Source organism: Zea mays, chromosome 2 (genome assembly GCF_902167145.1).
Source record: "Zea mays cultivar B73 chromosome 2, Zm-B73-REFERENCE-NAM-5.0, whole genome shotgun sequence".
In the NCBI taxonomy this organism is placed as follows: Eukaryota; Viridiplantae; Streptophyta; class Magnoliopsida; order Poales; family Poaceae; genus Zea; species Zea mays.
The window spans coordinates 230654604-230673713 of record NC_050097.1 but is presented as its reverse complement, the minus strand read 5'-3'; the positions used below and the strand labels follow the sequence as shown (position 1 = coordinate 230673713).

Genomic DNA, 19110 nt, shown 5'->3' with positions numbered 1-19110 from the left:
TGGAGTTTGCTCACCTTCCTTCTTGGTCACCATCTGAGTTCGTTGGTGCCTGAGAATCTATGGTCGTCACCGTCATCTGGGCAGGGCGTAGCATATGACTGGTTATTTTAGGATTTTGTTTTTTTCTAGTCTGCTAGTTGCCTTGCCGTTTTGCCTTGTTGGGGACCTAGGGCCTGGTGCGCTGTTGCGCTAGGCTTGGTGGCCGGCTCGGCCTCGACTCATTCATACAAACACGACAGGTGTACACGTATGAAATACTCATGGGTAATCGGGTTCAGATTATTGCTTCCTGAACCCATACCTGTTTACCCAATGGGTAGAGATTTTGTCCAATATTCATACTCATGGGGACAATTTTTGTCCTATACCCGTACCCTAATAGGGGAATTTCCCACGGGTTAGCGGGTATCGGGTCCCCATTGACATCTCTACTCCAAGCCTTTGGACCGGTTTTCAAAATACTAGAAACAGTTAAGAGACTGCATAATACAACCCTAAGACAGAAGATAATAAATGCAATAAAGACATAATATGTATAGAAAGTCATGTAAAGACAAATTCTTCGCAAAGAATCCATCTCTTGATTTTTTTTTCTCACTTAGCCCACTATATACATTTCGAGAGACCCTTCATTTAATTAATTAAATTGTACATGCCCTTTGGATACGTGTACGGATGGGTCCAGTGCATTGGATACATTCTCCCTATATAAAAATACTTGTAGTTCCGTGATTTTTTTCAACTATTATAGTTATTGTCAATGTCACAATCTGTTTGAATAGATTTACAACAAATATTAACTCTGACCAATTGGTCAAAAATTCCTAATGTTTTATTGTCAAACAAATGGTCTATTGTTAACGCCATCCCTAGTTCCCTATCTACTCGAGCAATATTTTGATAGTTCATGTCAAAAAAACCTAGAAGAATTTTGAAATGTAATCTATTGTCAGGTACATCTGAACTAGGTCCTCTGAGCTTCCTGATTTCATGTTTCATACTTGCATTGCACCTGAATTTAGCAATTATGCATCAGACACTCATCCTATTGATGTTAGCGAATGTAGAAAACTGCAATGTGTCTGTGGAGCATTCTCCTGAAAAAATTGGCAGGAAAACATCACAAAGAAGATAATTTGAGAAGGATTTATTTTAGCACTGCAAGAATGGGGACTTTGGTGCTCAAGGGAATACCAGTTCGTGTATAGCATTGAAGTATGCTTGTAATGTTGACAATTTTGGCGGACCTTTTCCTAAAGCAGTAGTGTGTATGGGCTTGCTTTGGCCTGCCAGAGCCTGACTGCCAATACCAACATAACGAAGAGTCATCCATCACAGATGAATCAAAGAGCCAAGACTGATTTCTCTGATAGATCATTCTCTTCAAGCATGGACATATTGTCCCCTTTCATGGTGGGCAGCAGAAGCCTTCAGTTCTTATGAAATAGTAACAATAATCTAGTACTTCACAAGGGCTGGTATTACAGTATAGCAGTCCGATAAGCAATGGAAAAGCCAGTTCAGAAGTAGGGTATCTGGCAAATTCACGAGGAGTTCAGCCTGTAGAAAAGAGTACAATTGTCAAAAAGGCGACCCATACAGAAACATATTTTTCTCGGATGACGAATGAAGACATGTGTCATTTCATTAAGGGGATGAGATAAAATATTTTCAAATGGTATAAAATGGAAAAGGTGAATTCTAGTTTGTTCGCATACACCTATGAGTGGAACTTATGTAGATGCCAAGATGCATGAATGATTGGTTGTTGCTTTGGCACAACACAACAGCCCAACAGCCTGGCCCACCGACCTTTAGATGTATTAAGGCCTTGTAAAACAAAGAATTGGTGATTTGTACAAAAAGAAAAAAATAACTATCCAGTACCACAACTCACTATAGGTCAATCAAATGATCGACACTTGGAAGCTGGAACAGTTGGGTGCTTCCAGGCACATGGTTTATGGTTTAATACAAGAACGAGCACTAAGCCAGTAGCCACTGGGCTGTGCACCAACACTAAAGATCACATTAATTTATGCTATATAGATAATATACAAGGTCATGTACTTTAAGAATATTGTTTGATTGGATTTTGGGGATAAAACCTACAAGATCCCAATTTTAATCTCATTCATCACAACTAAAATACTGCTTTGCTTATAGTATTTCAAAATCATTACTGGGACAAATTTCTTCTGTTCCATCTGCTCCATGAAATTGCATACTGGGGCACATGGACCCTTACCTTAATTTCCTTTTCAGCAAATGATAGGGAATTCCGATGTGTCTCAGAAGTCATTGCTTCTGTCATGAGCCTAAATACCTTCTTGTTCATGTTTGTTTTCATGAATATCATCTTGCCAGATGGATATATCCGACTGATACCAAGATCTGCAGCCATCCGCCTTACATAGAGCTTTTTCAGTAGTAACTGCAAGAGAAAGAAATAACACAACAGAGTAAACCACTAATCATGATTCATGAGTCCTGATTATAGCATAAACAAGCACCTCCATATCACGGGGCTCCTTTCCGTATCGTCGACGGAGGTCTTCTGTAAACTGTATCAAGGTCCATAGATCTTTCTCTGCAGCTTTTGCCGCTTCATTGAGCAACTCAACAGGATTTTCCAGATAACTTATGTATTCAGAAGAGAGACGTGGAGAAATGTTTATATCCAGCTGCCCCAAGAAAAGATTCACTCAAACAATGCTCATACAAAATTGCAAAATATCACTATTTAGTGCTCGCATCAGAAAGCTTGCAAGTCAAATTGAGAAGAATTTTCAGGTTCACCTGAACATCTTTGTATGGTACTGGGACTAGGCAAAACTGGTCAACCTGAAAGAGTTGAAGCAATCCTGTCAGAATTATCATGGGCAATAGCATGTCATGCAGAACTTATAGCTAGAACTTAGCTAAGAAATTACTTGATTGCTTTTATAAAGGAAAGCAATCATCCCCAATAGTTGTACTGTTGGAAATCGAAATAGCAAAATACAAATGTTCTTAACTATATTTTCAGTAATCTGAAGGACTAGCCAAACAGCTTTAACTATCCTTCGAGTACTCTGAAGATTCTAATTACAATAATGCGCACCCGTGATGAATCAAACAAAGAATAGACTGGCTTGAAAGGAGGACATGATAAGGAGACTCGTACACGAGCAAGTAGTTCAGAATAGGAAGTATCTTCTTGACCATGTAAGATGCATCTCGCAATACTGAGAAGTGGTCAGCTCTACTAATGCAAATTTGCAAATGTGTAGCAGATGATTATATGCATTATTAGTGACTTTTGTCATATCCGACTTCTATTTTACCAATGTGGTAAGAGAAACCTGTCAGAAGTTGGTAGCCAGGTAGATGTTTTGACCCTCCCCCCCCCCCCCAACCACCACCAAAAAAACAATTACAAGTTCATTTGTATCGATAACATTATTTGTAACAAAACATTTCTTGTACAGCAGATTTAATAACTTAAGACTCACCATAATTTTAGATAATCAATGCCATGATTACTAAATGCCAGATGACAGTGTAAGAATTTATTCAGGTCACAAAAGAAAGCACGATGTATGAGAATAAAATGAGAAGAAATCATTAGTAATTGTGTCCGAATAAACGAAGATACCTTTGACAAGCTATCAAAAAGCATATCAAAGAATAAATCGATGCCAACATTTGCAACATCTCCAGACTGTTGCTCACCAAACAAGCTTCCAAATCCCCTGATACCCATATCCTTCTCTGCAACATGGAAACCTTGGCCAAGCTCTGAATGCTCCTCAATAGCTCCGAGTCTATCCTGTAGACAAAAATGTTAAACGACAAGTGTAAAAGGCTAAGTGAAAGCAATAGAATTGCATGGTCGAATCATAGATTGATTATGAAAATATGGAGTGTACATATACAGGCAAGGATGATTTTGGGCCGGTTTATGGAAGTATTACCACTGTAGGATCTTCTTGCTGAAAGAACTATGTCTGGTTTTGGTAATTGAGACAACTAGCAGGCTAACCTAGACAGCTTAGAGAAATTGTGGTTGTTCAAGAGAGTGTAGGTGATTGTTCTCTGCCTCCAACCGATGATACTGTGAGAGGTTTTGATCCCACCTCACATAGTACAAATCCTCTCGTGGAATGTTCGTGGCTAGTTGGAATGGAACATTTGATTGATTCTTGCGGCACCCAAGACGTGGGCCTAGCTTGTCACGCTAGTTAGTGATGATTCATCGCTTGCAGACTTGTCATAACAAGGATGTATGTTATCAGCAAGCAACCGAACCTCGTGGATACATCTTTGTCTACAACTTGCCCTCATTGGTTTGCTCTTTTTTTTCTCGAACGCGCAGGAGAGCTGCGCATCATTATATTAAGAAGAAAACGAAGGTCCAAAGTAGACCAAATACATGAAACAAATAGGACCACCAAACGGTGGCCAAAAAAAATAAACTACAAAACAACCTCCATAGGAGACAGACTGCTAAAGGAACTCTCCACACTATATCCCAAGAATGGGAGCCGTTAGGAGAGAAAGACTATTGGCCCCTGCCATCTCCCACAGCTCCAATTCCTCCTCAGCTTTCCTAATGGCCGAAGCAACATCAGGAGTGAGCATCTCAAAAACGCAGCCGTTCCTGTGGTTCCAAAGTGTCCAGAACCCCAGGATGATAAGGGAATTGAGCCCTTCCGCAGCAATGCCCTGCAACTGATCAGAGGCCTTCTTCCAATCTATGGTGCTCCTATCGCCAGGCTGAGGAGTGAGGCCCTGCAGATTGACCTGCCCAAGCCATCTGTACCAGAATTGTCTAGAAAAAACACACCCCACCAGCAAGTGATCAATATCTTCAAATTCTTGGGCAATAGTCAGGGTGTGGGAGTCCCCATTTCTGCAGTCTATCAGCAGTCCAACATCTTTTGTGAGCCACAAGACACATGAAAATTTTACATTTCGGAGGAGCCCATGAATGTCAAATTCTCTCTCAAGGCTCAAACTGAGTAGATCCCAAAAAAAGGCTCGCATAGGCAGCCTTGGTTGAGTATTTACCATTGTTTGCCAGCCTGAAAATGTGATACACTTGCCTTTTTACATTCCCATTACTTGATTGTGTATGGTAGTTGTTTTCCTTGCTAGCTAGAGTAGCCACAACGAGGGCGTAGGTTGTCGACAAGTAACCGAATCTCGAAAATAAATCTTATGTCTACCACACTTGTTCTTTACATTCCTACTACTTGATCGTGTGTGGTAGTTGTTTACCTTTTGAGCTAGAATAGCTTAGTTGTAGTTGTAGTAGTAACTAGTAGTTTTAGTTGCTCTCTTTTATAGATCTCTAATGTAGCTAGTATTCTTAGTAGCTTGTGTGGCGTTGTGCTCTAGAATGAAACTCAAAGCTACTAGAATCGTGTAGGGGCTTGTTTGGGTGTTAATAGAGGTAGAGCAAGTAATGGCTATTAAAGTATTAAGATCTTTTGTAGTACTAATCACATTGCTCTAGTGTTGTGTTTCTGTAGAATTTTTTATAGGTTATTCAACTCCCCTCTAGCCATCTAGATCCCTTCACTTGCCTATCAAGATTAGAAAACAATCTATAGAAAACCATAATGGGCTCAAGGCATAGGTGCAGCCACTAATCACAGCCAATAAGGTCTGATGTGCTATCTATCTAACACTATGATCTGCTGGCGCTGGGTATACATGAACTCTTTTGGAGTTCATTCATGCATGATTCTGTAAACCATAAACCTCCTCCTTGCAGAGTCTCCCAAATACAAATTCTCCTCCAGGCATGTTGCCTCTTTGTTTCTTAACCTTAAGTCACTATAAAATGTACTGTGCATCCAATCTCTCAATTAGGAATATACAACAAATGCAATTCCCATCTGCTCTCACCAACTAAATGGCATGGCTCTATCATAATGACATCACATCTTGCCTAAGGGGTTGTCGCAGTGGCAATATTCTACCGGTTGTGAGAGTAGGTCTCGACTACGAAAATGAGTAAATGACAAACAGGTAATAAGGTAGTACCACCTGCAATGTGGATTGACCTTAGTAAAATACAAGTAACAAGCACAAACTATCTTGGAACAATCAAAAGTCAGATTCTATTTTTTATTGGGACTTCAACATCTTGGACAACACCCCAAATATGCTTTCAGCGTCACATTAGGTAAAACGGTATGAGACAAAATAACGGATACCAATAACAAACTATAAGGTGTACTGTTGAGCTCACCGTTGCAACTCTTGAGAGCAAAGACTTATCAGTGTAGAAAAGGTATGCGAAGCCTTCTGTACCTGATCTTCCTACTCTTCCTCGTAACTGAAGCAAAGGCAAAACAATGAACTTGAAATTTAGAGAGTAGATACATGCATCTTGTATTTTTATTAGAATAATTGTCAATTGAGCATGACTAAGCAAATAATGAATTAATCATACAGATATGATATAAGTTTTGATGCATTAAAAAAAATCTACCAACAAGGCAAAAAAAACATACAAGGAAAAAAAAGCTACCTGATACAGCTGGGCAAGTCCATATAGTTCAGCAAACTGGATAATCATTGTATTGGCATGTGCAATATCTATTCCACTTTCAATGATATGTGTGCAGACAAGAATTTTGACTTTCCCGCTAGTAAAATCTTCCATAGCAAGTTGTATGTTCTTTGACAATTTCTGTAGGAAATAAGTTTAACAAATAGGATTAGTCAATGAGGTTAATGCTTCATTCATCTATGCAACTGGAACATAAACACATTTACAGGCAATGTTCAATAATTTAAGATAATGACTTCAAAAAAGTTGGTATGTTATGCTGAAGAAAATGAATCAAGCATAAAATGATATGAACTATAGGAGCAGACAGAATCTCCACTTGAATTAATTTGGACAATTACCAACCACACAGGTAATTGCAAGCCCAAGAATTTTCAAGAAGCCGGTACGATTTAATGGGCAAACCAATCATTGGACCTAATGGACATGAACTGAAAGGAGCCCGGGTGGAGATCCACAGTCACCAGGCCCTGGGTCCACCAGTGACACAGGGTATTGTGCCCACAGTGAAATATGTTAAAGATAAAATAGTAAGAAATTCTCATTTGCATTTTAGTTTTAAATACAACACAAGACACACAAGTATAGATAATGTCTACTAAGAACTAAGGAGTTACGAAATGGCACAGTGAAATAGATGCCCAATTTCTTGAACAACTTAGCCAACCTACCTTTCCATGAGCAACAGCAATTGGTACATCAGGCAGAGAGTCCTTGAGAAACTGCAACACATCGTCTATTGCTGTTGAATGATGAATTAAATATGAGACATGCATATGTATTTTAAAATGTAATGGTGCATTGTTTATCCAAAAGAACCATATACAGACAAATCATATGCGTATTTGTAAGGCTAGGCATCTAGCGATTCAGCTGAAATGGCTGAACCAAGCGTCGGGTTTATACTGTTCAACCGTTCAAATGAGATATCTATTAAACAGGCTAACTAGTAAATTCAATTTAACCACCAGCTTAGTAGCCAGCATTTATCTCGTTAACAGCATAATTCATTGAATTTAGGTAGGTTTAAAAAAACTTGGCCGGCAGGGGAAAAAACGCCCTCACGGCATTATATTAAGAAGCTCAATCGGAGCGCTGGCCGAGAAAGGTCACGAAAGCCCCCCCCCCCCCCCCCCCCCCCCCCGGTGCAGCATGAGGATCCGCCCCCTATGGGTCAGATTTTTACTCGTGTTTTGAGCCCTCCCGGCCGAAAACCTAATTATGTGGTAATACCAAGAAGGGTGTTTACCTTGGTTTAGAGAAGGTATTACCACAGAATTAGATTGTATTGCAGTAAGCCCCATGGGCTGATTATATACAGAGCATAGAACTAACACCCTACGTTAGTAGGCAATGCGGTACAATTTATATCTACATATATGCAGCACTGGGTGAGCCTAGCCCAACTACAGTTATAAGGCCCACTAGGGCTATATGGCTAATTCTAACACACACCGTGGAGGGGAGGCCCATCGTGAAAATATCACTATATCGGTGAACTGTGACGTCGTAGAGACATGGAGGAAGCATACTTCACAGGTGGTGCCCTTTTGCGGATGGAATGGAGGTTCCACGTGATTCATGTGTTGATGATGAACAAGATTGGAGAGGTCGACGGCGTTGATGTTATCATAGTAGACGAGACGAGGCTGCTCTAGTACGGTGTACGGTGGTGGAGTTCCTGGAGAAGCTGACGCAACCAGGAATCTTCAGCAACGCCGTTAGTGACAGCGATACTCCGCCTCAGCGCTCTAGCAAGAGACAACGTTCTAAAGCTTGGAGGATCATGAGACATGGTTGTCACCAAAAAAAAAACATAGCCCAAAGTGGACGAACATGTATCCGAACAACCTAGTTTAGACGACAAAAAAGAAGTCCATAATCTAGAGTGCTCTAAAGATAGCACAGATTGCGCTTTATCACCGTCATATGGGGCTCCCGTGAATCATGCATGTGGAGACAAACCTACTGAACAACATAAGAAATGTCGAGCTTGGTGAACATCATGTACTAAAGGGGGTCAGCGAGACCCCAAAATTGTGGCATCCACCACGAGAGGGACAAAGTCAGCGACGAGCTTGGCCTGAAGATCCACAGGTGTAGTACAGGACTTGCAGTCTGTCATCCATGCACGCTCAAGAATGTCTTGTCTATAGAGAAGGGGAAATCTGCCTTATCAAACACAACATGGCGGGAGACTGTGATGCGGTTGGAAGAGAGATCAAGACGTCAGTCGATATCCCTTATGGTCAGAAGAGTAAACGAGAAAGACACACTGAGTGGAACAAGGTGCAAGTTTGTGGGAAGCAACCGCTAAAAGGTTGGGATAGCAGGCGAAATCGGAGGTGTTCGTAGAAAGGGGGAGTACCAAATGAGAAACGTGGGGGCAAGGGGCATTGGTGGTCTTTGTGGGAAGACGATTCAACAAGTATGTCACGGTGTGGAGGCCTTCAACCTAGTAGCGCGCTAGAGCAGAAGCTTAGAAGAGTAGAGAGCTAATGACATTATTAGTAGAACGAAAAATATGCTCGGCTTTAACATTATGTGAAGAGGTGTGGGAGCACAACATCTAGAGCAAAGTGCCATCTGAAAGGAGAAATAATCAAGTGGAAACATTATCGAACTCGCAACCATTGTCACACTGAATGGCCTAGATGGAGGAAACAAACTAAGTGGAAACATATGAGAAATAGTGGGACAAAGTAGTGAACGTGTCAAATTTCAAATGCATTGGAAAGGTCCCTAAGTAATGAGAAAAACTAAGAATGATCAGGTAGTATTTGTAACCAAACATACTAACAACAGATGTCCACAAATCACCATCAACCAACTCAAACGTCTTTGAATCCCGATTGACGGAGCTAGAGAAAGGTAAACGAGTATGCTTTCTTAGCTGACAAACGTGACAAAAATCATGCGCGTTTTTATTACACAAGATAGTTGAAGCATTAGACAAAGTAGACAACATATCAGAGCTAAGATGGCCAAGACGTTGATGACAGTTAGATGCAACAACAAACATGGCGCAAGAAGGGGCAGCACACGAGTATGCTTTCCTAGCTGACAGACGTGACAAAAATCATGCGCGTTTTTATTACACAAGATAGTTGAAGCATTAGACAAACTAGACAACATATTAGAGCTAAGATGGCCAAGACGTTGATGCCAGTTAGATGCAACAACAAACATGGGGCAAGAAGGGGCAGCACACGAGGCAAGAGACCTTGGGAGGCGTAGTGTGTAGAGGGCTGAAGCTATCGAATCTGGTGATCACGGAATAATATTATCAGTAGTAAAGTGGCAAATAGAAAGAAGAGTATGAATGATATCCGAGGTGAGGAGAATATTGTTTAGTTAGAATGGCCTGGGAAGAACTGAGTCACCTGCTATGGTGACGGGGAGGATGGAGCCATTACCAACAATGATAGATGTAGTTGAATGAGAGGGGTGGAAAAGGGAGATATTACCATCATTGTTGTTGGTGTGGTTGGAGACGCTAGAGTCAAACACGCAGTCGATGACCGCAACAGGTGGATTCAAAGTCATAGTGTTAAACGAGTTAGCAAGAGACTAGAGCCATGGTGCTAAACGAGTTAGCAAGAGACTGGAGCCATAGTGCTAAACAAGATAGCAAGAGATTGGTGATCCTAGCCGACGATCCGTGGAATCTAGCTCGATCGAGTGAGCGCCTCTAGTAGGAATGTTGAAGCCTGCAGGGGTGCATAACTGAGGATGTAGGGCGGCCCAAATAGTCCAGGCATCACCATCATGGCCTAGGGCATCTAGCGCTGCCTGGCACTATTGTTGTTGTTGGCTACTAGGAGCCAGGCCGGGCCACATGGCAATGTTGCTCGTCCACGGATTGTTAGGGCTGACAATGGGCTGTAAATTTTGCACTATAAGATTTAAGGATCAAGTCGGATTAGGATCGGGCTTTATTTCTAGTCATTTTTGAACTATAATTTATTTAGGGCCTTGACATTTTGTGAAGAACCATATGGATCACAATCCATTACCACCCTTACGGATTGTAGAGGGTCGGTTAGGGAGAGTTATACCAAGTGCATCCTTTCTTCTTGTAGATCCTAAGGTGATAGTGAGCTGCCCTCCAATCTCAGAGGAGCATGCCAGAGTAGAGGAAGGAGCTGGGGCAGCCGGTGTGGGAGTAGCGATGAAGGCCATCTGAGCAGCAGCAAGGCCAGTGTGGTCACGTTGAGCTCCTCTAGAACAAGATCGTCCCGGAGCTTGAGGAATGACAAGAGGGAGTAGCGTAACATGATGGCACCAATATGCTCAAATTTCTTGTTTAGGTCCCGAAGAACGTTGAGTACGAGGATCCGAGAGTCGACGGGGGCGCCAAAGTTAGCTAGGGAGTTGGCCATCCCCTTCAGCCTGCACCAGTAATCACTGATGGGGACGTCGCCCTAGAGGTAGGTGTGGAAGGTGCCGTCGAGCTAGAGGGTGCAGTCTCAAGATTCCTGAGAAACTAGTTCTCAAGAGCGAGCTAGAGGTGGTGTGTCATGCCATCGCGCTCCATGGTGATCTGGCGCAGCTTAGGACGAAGGTGTCGGAGATCCAGCAAATGATGATGTTGTCCATCTGATCTCACCATGAATCGGTGTCTGACGAAGGGTCAGACAAGACATGATCAACGAGGGTGTACTGCATAACAACAACACCTAATCACACCAACAGGCGTAATTATCAAGGGACTTAAGGACAATCGTTACCAACAATCGAGCGTCGGAACAGCAACTGCCTAGACGTGGAGATTGGCAACGACGACAACCTCATAGTCTGCAGTGGGGTCATCCTATTATGGGGATTGGCGGCCGTGGAGGTTGTAAGCCTAAACCCTGCTGGGTGGTGGCGGCCTTCTCCTCGAGAAGGGTGGTTGTCTGGACGTGAGGCATGCTTGGCAAAATCCTTTTCCACAACCTAAGCTGCGGACTGCGGTGAGCATGTCATCAATCTTCTTGCGGAAGATTGTGGCTTCCTCGGCGCGGGAGCGCTCCTCGACAGTCGATGAGGTCCCTACCATGGGTTCCGGAGGAGATGCTTATGCATTGCTGCAGCAATGTGACGCAAGGGAGGTGGCGACCTTAGGGGGCCAGCTACCCTGGAGTCTAGAGAGGTTGTGCCCCTAGAGGGTCAGCAGCTAGGGGAAAAGCAGAAGCAAGACAGACTTGTGATACCATGTTAGAGGGGATATTGCTATAGAATTACATTATATTGCATTGAGCCCATGTGCTGATTATATAGTCCATAGGATTAACACCCTACGTTAGTTGGCAATATGGTACAATTCATATCTACATGTATGCAGCGCTAGGTGAGCCCAGCCCAACTACAGTTATAAGGTCCAATAGGGTTGTACGGCTAATTCTAACATTGTGTCATTAGCAATCTATGTAACCTTGTGAACGAAATATGTGTGGTGTGGGTTCGGGTGTACGAGTGCAAAGGTTCTCACCCCTGCGTTTCCAAGAAAAAGAAATAATTTAGCTCAAGCAGATCAAATGTTTACAGAACTTGAAGAAAAGTAAACAAAGAATTATTAAGAAACATACATCGTGCATCATGAGGATCTATCATGAACAAAATCATATGAAGCTAACAGAATTGTGACCTTTTATTCGAGGCACAACATAAAAGACTTGACCACCACGTTGCAGCTCAAACTTGATAGCTGATAGGGCCCTTTCTTTACTAAATGCTGACACATATGTCTTTACAGCAACTCTTTCAGGAGGTGGTGTAGACATCAAACTGAAAGTAAAATACACTTCAATAAGACAAACAGGAAATAAAGTATAAAAGTTGAATGCACTTGAAGTGTTTACATCATGAAGAATCATGCAATCATTAAAACTACTATAGGATTACACTAATTTGTCAAGCATATAATCTGCCTGCAGCATGGTAGCATTAATTGTTTATTAATCCTTTTGCAAGCTATAATAGTCCATTCAACCATGGAATCTAATATGGCAAAAGAAAATCCATAGATGGTACTCCCTCCGTTCCAAATTATAAGATGTTTTGACTTTTCTAGATACATTTTTTTATGCATTTAGACATAGTGTATGTACCAAAGTGCTACTCTAGAAGGAAAAGTAGCTTATCTGAGAAGCTGATAAAAAGCAGTTCTTGCTTATTGCCTACTTTTAGTTTATTCTCTGAGAAGCAACTGAACTGATAAGCTGTTGCAGAAGCCTACTGTTTGGTATAGCTTCTGCTTAAATCCATGAAGAAGTTATGGAATAAGTTGTGCCAAATAGGGTCTATCAGCCCTCTTGTGCTAGATTAGAAACCGACTCTGAATAGAAGTTAGAGATAAAATAGATATGGATTGCATGTGAGTCGGTTGGGATATTGTAACCGAATAGGATTCTTCTTGTAATAGACGGTCCGTACATGTATAAATATATAACCCTATCAGCCCTAGAGGTCAAGACAAGCAATTAAATATCATGATGCCATGCTTCTTTCAAAAATGACTTATAATTTAGAATGGTGGGAGTAGTTTCTTATTTGGAATAATAATAAGGTCAAAGTGCTAGCTATCATTCATATTTTGAACAAATGCAAATAAAATGCAGTAATATGATTAAGTCACGTCCTTTATATTTCTATGTTGTCATTACCACCGGATGGACATCATTCCAGTGAGCAGTACCAGCAGATTCATACAGATTAAATAGAGCAAAACTAGAGCAGATAGCATGTAATATCCTAGTGAAGTAGCTGAATTCCGTGTTGACATCTTGTGGAAATAGTTTTTTTTTCCTTTTTCCTATTAGGGCTAGTTTGGCAACCTCATTTTTTCAAGGGATCTCCATTTTTCCAAGAGAAATTAGTGCATTTTCCCTTGGGGAAATGGGAATCCCTTGGGAAAATGAAGTAGCCAAACTAGCCCTTAATATAATTTCTAACAGTGGGGGACTCCTGCGATGTATGCCTGTATTTCCCGTTCAAAAAAACATCAAATGGTAACCGTTAGCTAATAATGGTCTTAAAGTACTCGTAGTGATTACCATCACGTTGTGCAATAAATCATATATATTTAAATTCTAGATGATCTTCTCTCAACAAGAATGTTGTACAAAGAACATGCTACTGCAACAACACCTTACCTTGCATCACGGAAACCCGTCAAAGCCAGATACAGGGTACGTGGAATGGGTGTTGCAGAAAGTGTAAGAACATCAATAGAAGACTTGTATGAGGCAATCTTCTCCTTTTGTTGGACACCAAACTTCTGTAAAGATTTACACGGAGTATATACAAATATATGCATAAGAAGAAAATATATATGATAACTTCTAAACTATATAAAGCATCATTTTTCACGGTTCCACCGTTCCACCATCACCCCTCCCCAAATTTAAATGGTAAAATGCTAAAATTATACACAAATGAGGATTTGAACTGTGGTTCTTGGCTCCAAACCCCAATAGAACACACATGGCTCCAAACTCCAAATAAATAGAAACTGTAGCAACATACGAGCACTTTGCTAGTTTAATTTGACTCTAAACTTTCTTGCAGATGCCAATCACAGCATTAAGCTATGGCAACTTAACATTGTGGACTTCGAAAAGAATGGAATTGATTTTGCTTTCAAAAACCTATTCTTCTCTAGGCACTTGCCCTTAACCCAAATCATCATAATCAAAAGTAAGACATAACAACACCAGACTAGAACAGTAATCATACACAAATGACAACAAAATAAGACAGAATTTCAATGGTTGAAAAAGAAGATGTAGCAAGATTCACAGACATACTTGTTCTTCATCCACCACTAGGAGACCAAGATTGCTATAGACCATCCTTTCCGTAAGAAGGGCATGAGTGCCAACAATAATGTGTAAATCTCCATTCTTAATCATTGTTATTAGCTCATCTTTCTCCTCTTTGCTCTGCAAAAGAAGAGATCACCATGTTATACAGTGCAATTGATCGAGTTGATGTGTCAAGTAATTAATCCCAATGTGTAATAACTCTTTGATAGCTAGGGGTCAGCAAGGCTGAAACACACTTGACATCAACACAACCTTATATGTTATAAAAGTTATCAAATCACTATCGAAACGAAGGATGAGAAAAAAATATTCTTCTTCAAAATAAGTTTGTAAAATAATCTAACAACTAACAACGTTAAGTTGAAAGACAGTAATGCCTCAGCTATACAACACATTACATATCTTATCTTTCCAAATGATACAAGTCATATGTATTAGAATTTTTTTCACAATAAATGTTAGACTGTTAAGAATTGGGAGATCAGGGTGCTACACTTTTTAGGGTCAAGAATTAAATACAAACATAGATTGTTCCAAAAGAAAAGGGGGGAAATGAAATGTGTTGCATTGTGGACTAAACTAACTTCTGCCATGGCATACCTGAGCACCACTAAATATTGCGACCTTCATCTCTGGATAGTTGGCAAAGCGCTCAGTCATTACATCATAATGTTGCTTAGCAAGTATTATTGTTGGAGCAAGAACCATAGCTTGAAATCCTGCAGACACAACAATGAATATAGCACGCATTGCGACTTCTGTTTTGCCAAAGCCCACATCTCCACAAATTAATCTATCCATTGGTGTTTCCCTTTCTGTCAGATCTTTCTCAACATCTATAAAGGCCTGTCATCAGAATGACCACCATTTCAGCCAGAATTCAAGTTTATTTAGAATGTCTTGTACTGTGGACCATAAAAAGTTTTGGACTGTGATTACATGCAATAGAATTCTGAATTTCTGATCTTCCGGGCAGTTTTTCAAGTTAATAGGACTGGGATAGAAGAATCCTGGGCAGATGTACAGCAATCAGATGAGTTGATTCTATATCTTTTAGATCCCACACAGATCCACATCTAAAGAGCTCTACACATTAGAATTCTACTATTCTAGGATATAGCAAATGAGACCCTCAACTCTGACAACAAGAACTAACAGAGCAGTAGTGCATGCCACAGATTACGCCATTACGCCATACTAAGTGGGTCATCTATAAGCTAGCCACAAAAAATGAGCCTTTCACAGGTATGAAAAGCAACTATAAAGGGAACTGAAAGACTTCCAAACCCAGCTCATATAATGCCAGTAGATGTGCGTCATATGTAAGGAAACAATCGAACTGCATATTCATGGGGCATGAAGAGACTTCATGTACAATTGCCATACATTTCACCCTTGGTCTATGCATCCAGCAGGCAGGAGATGGTTTTTGCTCAGAAAATATTATATGATGTTGAACAGGATCTAAGGTAGTGTGTGAACACATCGCAGCAGTTATCATGGTGTAAATCTGTCTATCATCCATGTCAGTGAGAGGGTAACTGCAATATTTCTATTTTATACATCTTCAAAAACACGAGGAATGTGAGTAGCATTTTTTAGAAGAAAGGGCAATGGTAGTTGATTCAAGTTGACCTGGCATTGGTCCGGAGTAGGCTCATAAGGAAATTCAGCAGCAAAGTCATCCATGGATGCAGGCTTTGGGTACGGAGATCTTCCCAGCCTCATCCTTTGCAAATACAGTTCCATCAGGTTGACAACCATCTTCTGAACAGCAAGCTTCCCTTTCAGCCTCCGCTTCTCCCAGGTGGAAGGATCGTTCAGTTTGCTCAAATTCCGTGGCCTCCTCTTCTCGTGAGGCCTACAAAAGAGATCAGTCTGGATAAATGGTTAACGTGAAATTTTAATTTCCAGTTGAGATCTAGATAATGGTTCATTATAATGGTTCATAAAATAAGCCATAACAGAGCAAGCAAAATTGAAGTGAAGGTGCTCATTGCCATTGCCACCAATCAAAATTGCAAATCCACCTCCATCTCAAAAGTGAGAGCTTCAAATTTCGGTTTCTAATGCCAATTAGGATTCCCAATCGGAGCACAGTGATTGAAGGAGAGCAATTCATTTTTCCAATTGGAACGGTTGCAGTTTGCAAAGCACAGAAGCCGTGTATGCACAGATGGTGGAGGCAGGTGGGGACCAAGGAAGCCATACAGGTTGTATCTGTAGAGCATGCGCGCGGCCTGGTCAACAGCAAGCTTGGCCATGCCGTCAGCGTACTGAATGAAGACGTAGTCGGCGCCGTCCTCGGCGCTGATGCAGGCGAATTTCCCGACGCCGACCTTCTTGTGCACGACATACTCGCCGGGCTCCAGCTCCCGCGGGTCCACCCGATGCCCCAGCGAGCTCCCCGCCGCCACTCCCTTCCTGGCTCGCTCCCCGTCGGGGCCTTCCTCGTCTCCGTCGCCCTCTCCTTCCTGTTCCTCCCGGCGGAGCTGGCGCAGGCCGAGCCGCTGCTGGTCGCGGATCATGCGGAGGTACGCCTCGGCCTGGGCCGGGTCGACGGGGGAGGACGAGGTGGCGCCTTGGGCAGCGGCGCCTTCGCGGCGGCGAACTATGGCGCGGAGGCGGTAGTTGAGCTGCGAGATGTCGTCGGGGGCGACGGAGGCCGCGGCTGCGGTGGCCGTGGCGGCGGGCGCTCTCGCGAGGCGGAGGCTGCGGGGTCGGAGGCGGACGTGGAGGACCAAAGCTGGCGGGTGGTGGAGGAGGACGAGGGGCTGGGGAACCGCCGCCGGCGGGGTGTAAGGCGGTGGGGCGGCCATGGAGGGACGGGGACGCCGAGGCCGCGAGGCTACGGGGATGCCCGGGGCATCTGGAGTTGGAACTTGAAGAGGGGTTTAAGCCGAGTGTTGTGTGGATAGTGGAGGAGGCGGGGCAACGGATAATTCTTGGGTTTTGCGTGGACCGGACAGTTGCAGGGGCGGGTGAGATATTTGCCCCGTCGTTGCATTCTTCTTTTCCCGATTCCGAAGACCAAGGGTGTTTACAGCCTCCTTTGTTACTCGCTACTCCCTCCATCCCAAAATATTTAACACTGTCATAATTATATTGGTCAAACTTTCACAACAAGAACGAGAAACATTTTAGAACTGAGGAAGTAATAAATTTACTCTAACTCGTGCGAGTCTTTGACCGATACATTTGCATTGGAAAAATAGCACCATCACTTAGGACATATTTATTTGGTATTATAGGATAGATGTCAGTTATCAAGAGGTTATTTATTTGAGATTATAATTGTTCAGAAAGTATTTTTGCTTCTATTGTGTACACCTTCACCATGGCTAGGGCTGGAAATGTGTCGAACCGAGGTCACCTAGCGAGCCAAACTCGGCTCGGCCTCGGCTCGATCATATTGCGAGCTCAGAAATCAGGCTCGTGAGCTGTCACACTAAATTTAAATTTAGATCATAAGTTGTATACTCTTATTATATATATATATATAATAAAAAATATGTACCAAAACTTCAGGAATATATTTTAAACTATATATATCACTAGAAAATAAATCAAAACATAGTAATATAATAGTGTCACAACATAGCGCTACATGATCTAGCAGGCTCACGACTCGGCTCGGACTTGCTCAGGCTCAGTTAGGCTCGTTGTTTGAACGAGCCATAAAATTAGGCTCGACTAGGGCTCATTTAGGCTTGCGAGCCTCTCCAAGTCGAGTCGAGTCTGAACGAGCCCGAGCCAGCTCGAGACTCGAGCTCATTTAGGCTTGCGAGCCTCTCCAAATCGAGTCGAGTCGAGTCTGAACGAGCTCGAACCGGCTCACGAGACTCGAGCTTTATTTTTAGCCCTAACTATGACACCATATGTTTGTCTTGAGACCTACAACTTGTTCTAGCCGTCGAGGCATAACTTCAACATCGAGTGTGTTACCGTTACTTTACGTTCCTTGGTTAGCGTTCCTTGGTTGCCGATTTAGGATCTACGGTGTTGTTCGAGGACTCTGTTTTTTAAATCACAGTTTATAATACCATAGTTTACTACATACCATGACATAGCTATGGTATAATTTACATCAGTGTAATCCAATATTTGTTTAGAGACACTTATTTCAATTATAGCGTAGGAGAGTAGACTATAGCCACGTGCAAGCAAAAAAATTGATCCAGACTAAAGTTTTTAGGCCCCAAAAATATCATGGTATTGGTAAAACCATGGTTTAAAATACAGAGATTCTAGTTGTGCTTCTGAACACCTTTTGGTCTAAATTATCATGTTATGCTTAAATACCACGGTGTTGTGTTGAGACTATGAAAATATTGTGTTCCCAAACATACGCTACTTGTTCCACCTTCACACTAAGATACCTAGACACCGGTAACCATGTAGGTAGGGGCGGATCCATAGGGGGGCAAAGGTGGCCATGGCGCCCTCAATTTTGTAAAATCTTCTACACGTAATATTCATTTAATGTTAATTATAGAAAAAATAAAGTTTTAGGTGGACTTAATTAGCCATGTTCTAATCTTCTAGTTAGATCGATAGTCCTTCTAACTTTTGTCCTCCTCCTTTGTCCAGTCCTCGCATGGTTTGGTCCCATTCTATTTGACGTCGTCCGAGCCGATATGTCCTGATGTCGCCCGCCACTGCCCTCCTTCCCAACACGCGACGACGTTCGACGCCAAACCCTTAACCCTCGCGACACCCTCACCCTACTTGTCATCG

The 19110-nt window shown here is 42.1% G+C and overlaps 1 protein-coding gene across 1 annotated transcript; it reads right to left on the bottom strand.

The window, feature by feature from the left end:
* Positions 1-668: 668 nt before the first annotated feature.
* Positions 669-17328, bottom strand: LOC103648038 (ATP-dependent DNA helicase chloroplastic). Its single transcript, XM_008672544.4, has 15 exons — positions 16585-17328; positions 16009-16234; positions 14974-15219; positions 14356-14490; positions 13702-13826; positions 12195-12334; positions 7237-7307; positions 6524-6685; positions 6242-6328; positions 3638-3811; positions 2800-2844; positions 2514-2684; positions 2249-2434; positions 1195-1560; positions 669-1097 (listed from the first exon to the last, which is right to left on the bottom strand). Exons 1-14 carry the CDS (start codon positions 17190-17192, stop codon positions 1459-1461), a joined length of 2478 nt encoding a protein of 825 aa, XP_008670766.1. The 5' UTR covers positions 17193-17328; the 3' UTR covers positions 669-1097; positions 1195-1458.
* Between the last annotated feature and the right edge of the window lie 1782 nt (positions 17329-19110).

What these genes read in the sequence shown, in the direction of transcription:
- LOC103648038 (XM_008672544.4), bottom strand. Translation starts at nt 17,192, where the DNA reads ATGGCCGCCCCACCGCCTTACACCCCGCCGGCGGCGGTTCCCCAGCCC. An exon ending in TGTTGTGCCTCGAATAAAAG is followed by an intron (nt 7,308 to 12,194) that starts GTCACAATTCTG and finishes ATCATTCAACAG; the next exon opens with CAATAGACGATGTGTTGCAG. An exon ending in TACCATACAAAGATGTTCAG is followed by an intron (nt 2,685 to 2,799) that starts GTGAACCTGAAA and finishes TTCTTGGGGCAG; the next exon opens with CTGGATATAAACATTTCTCC.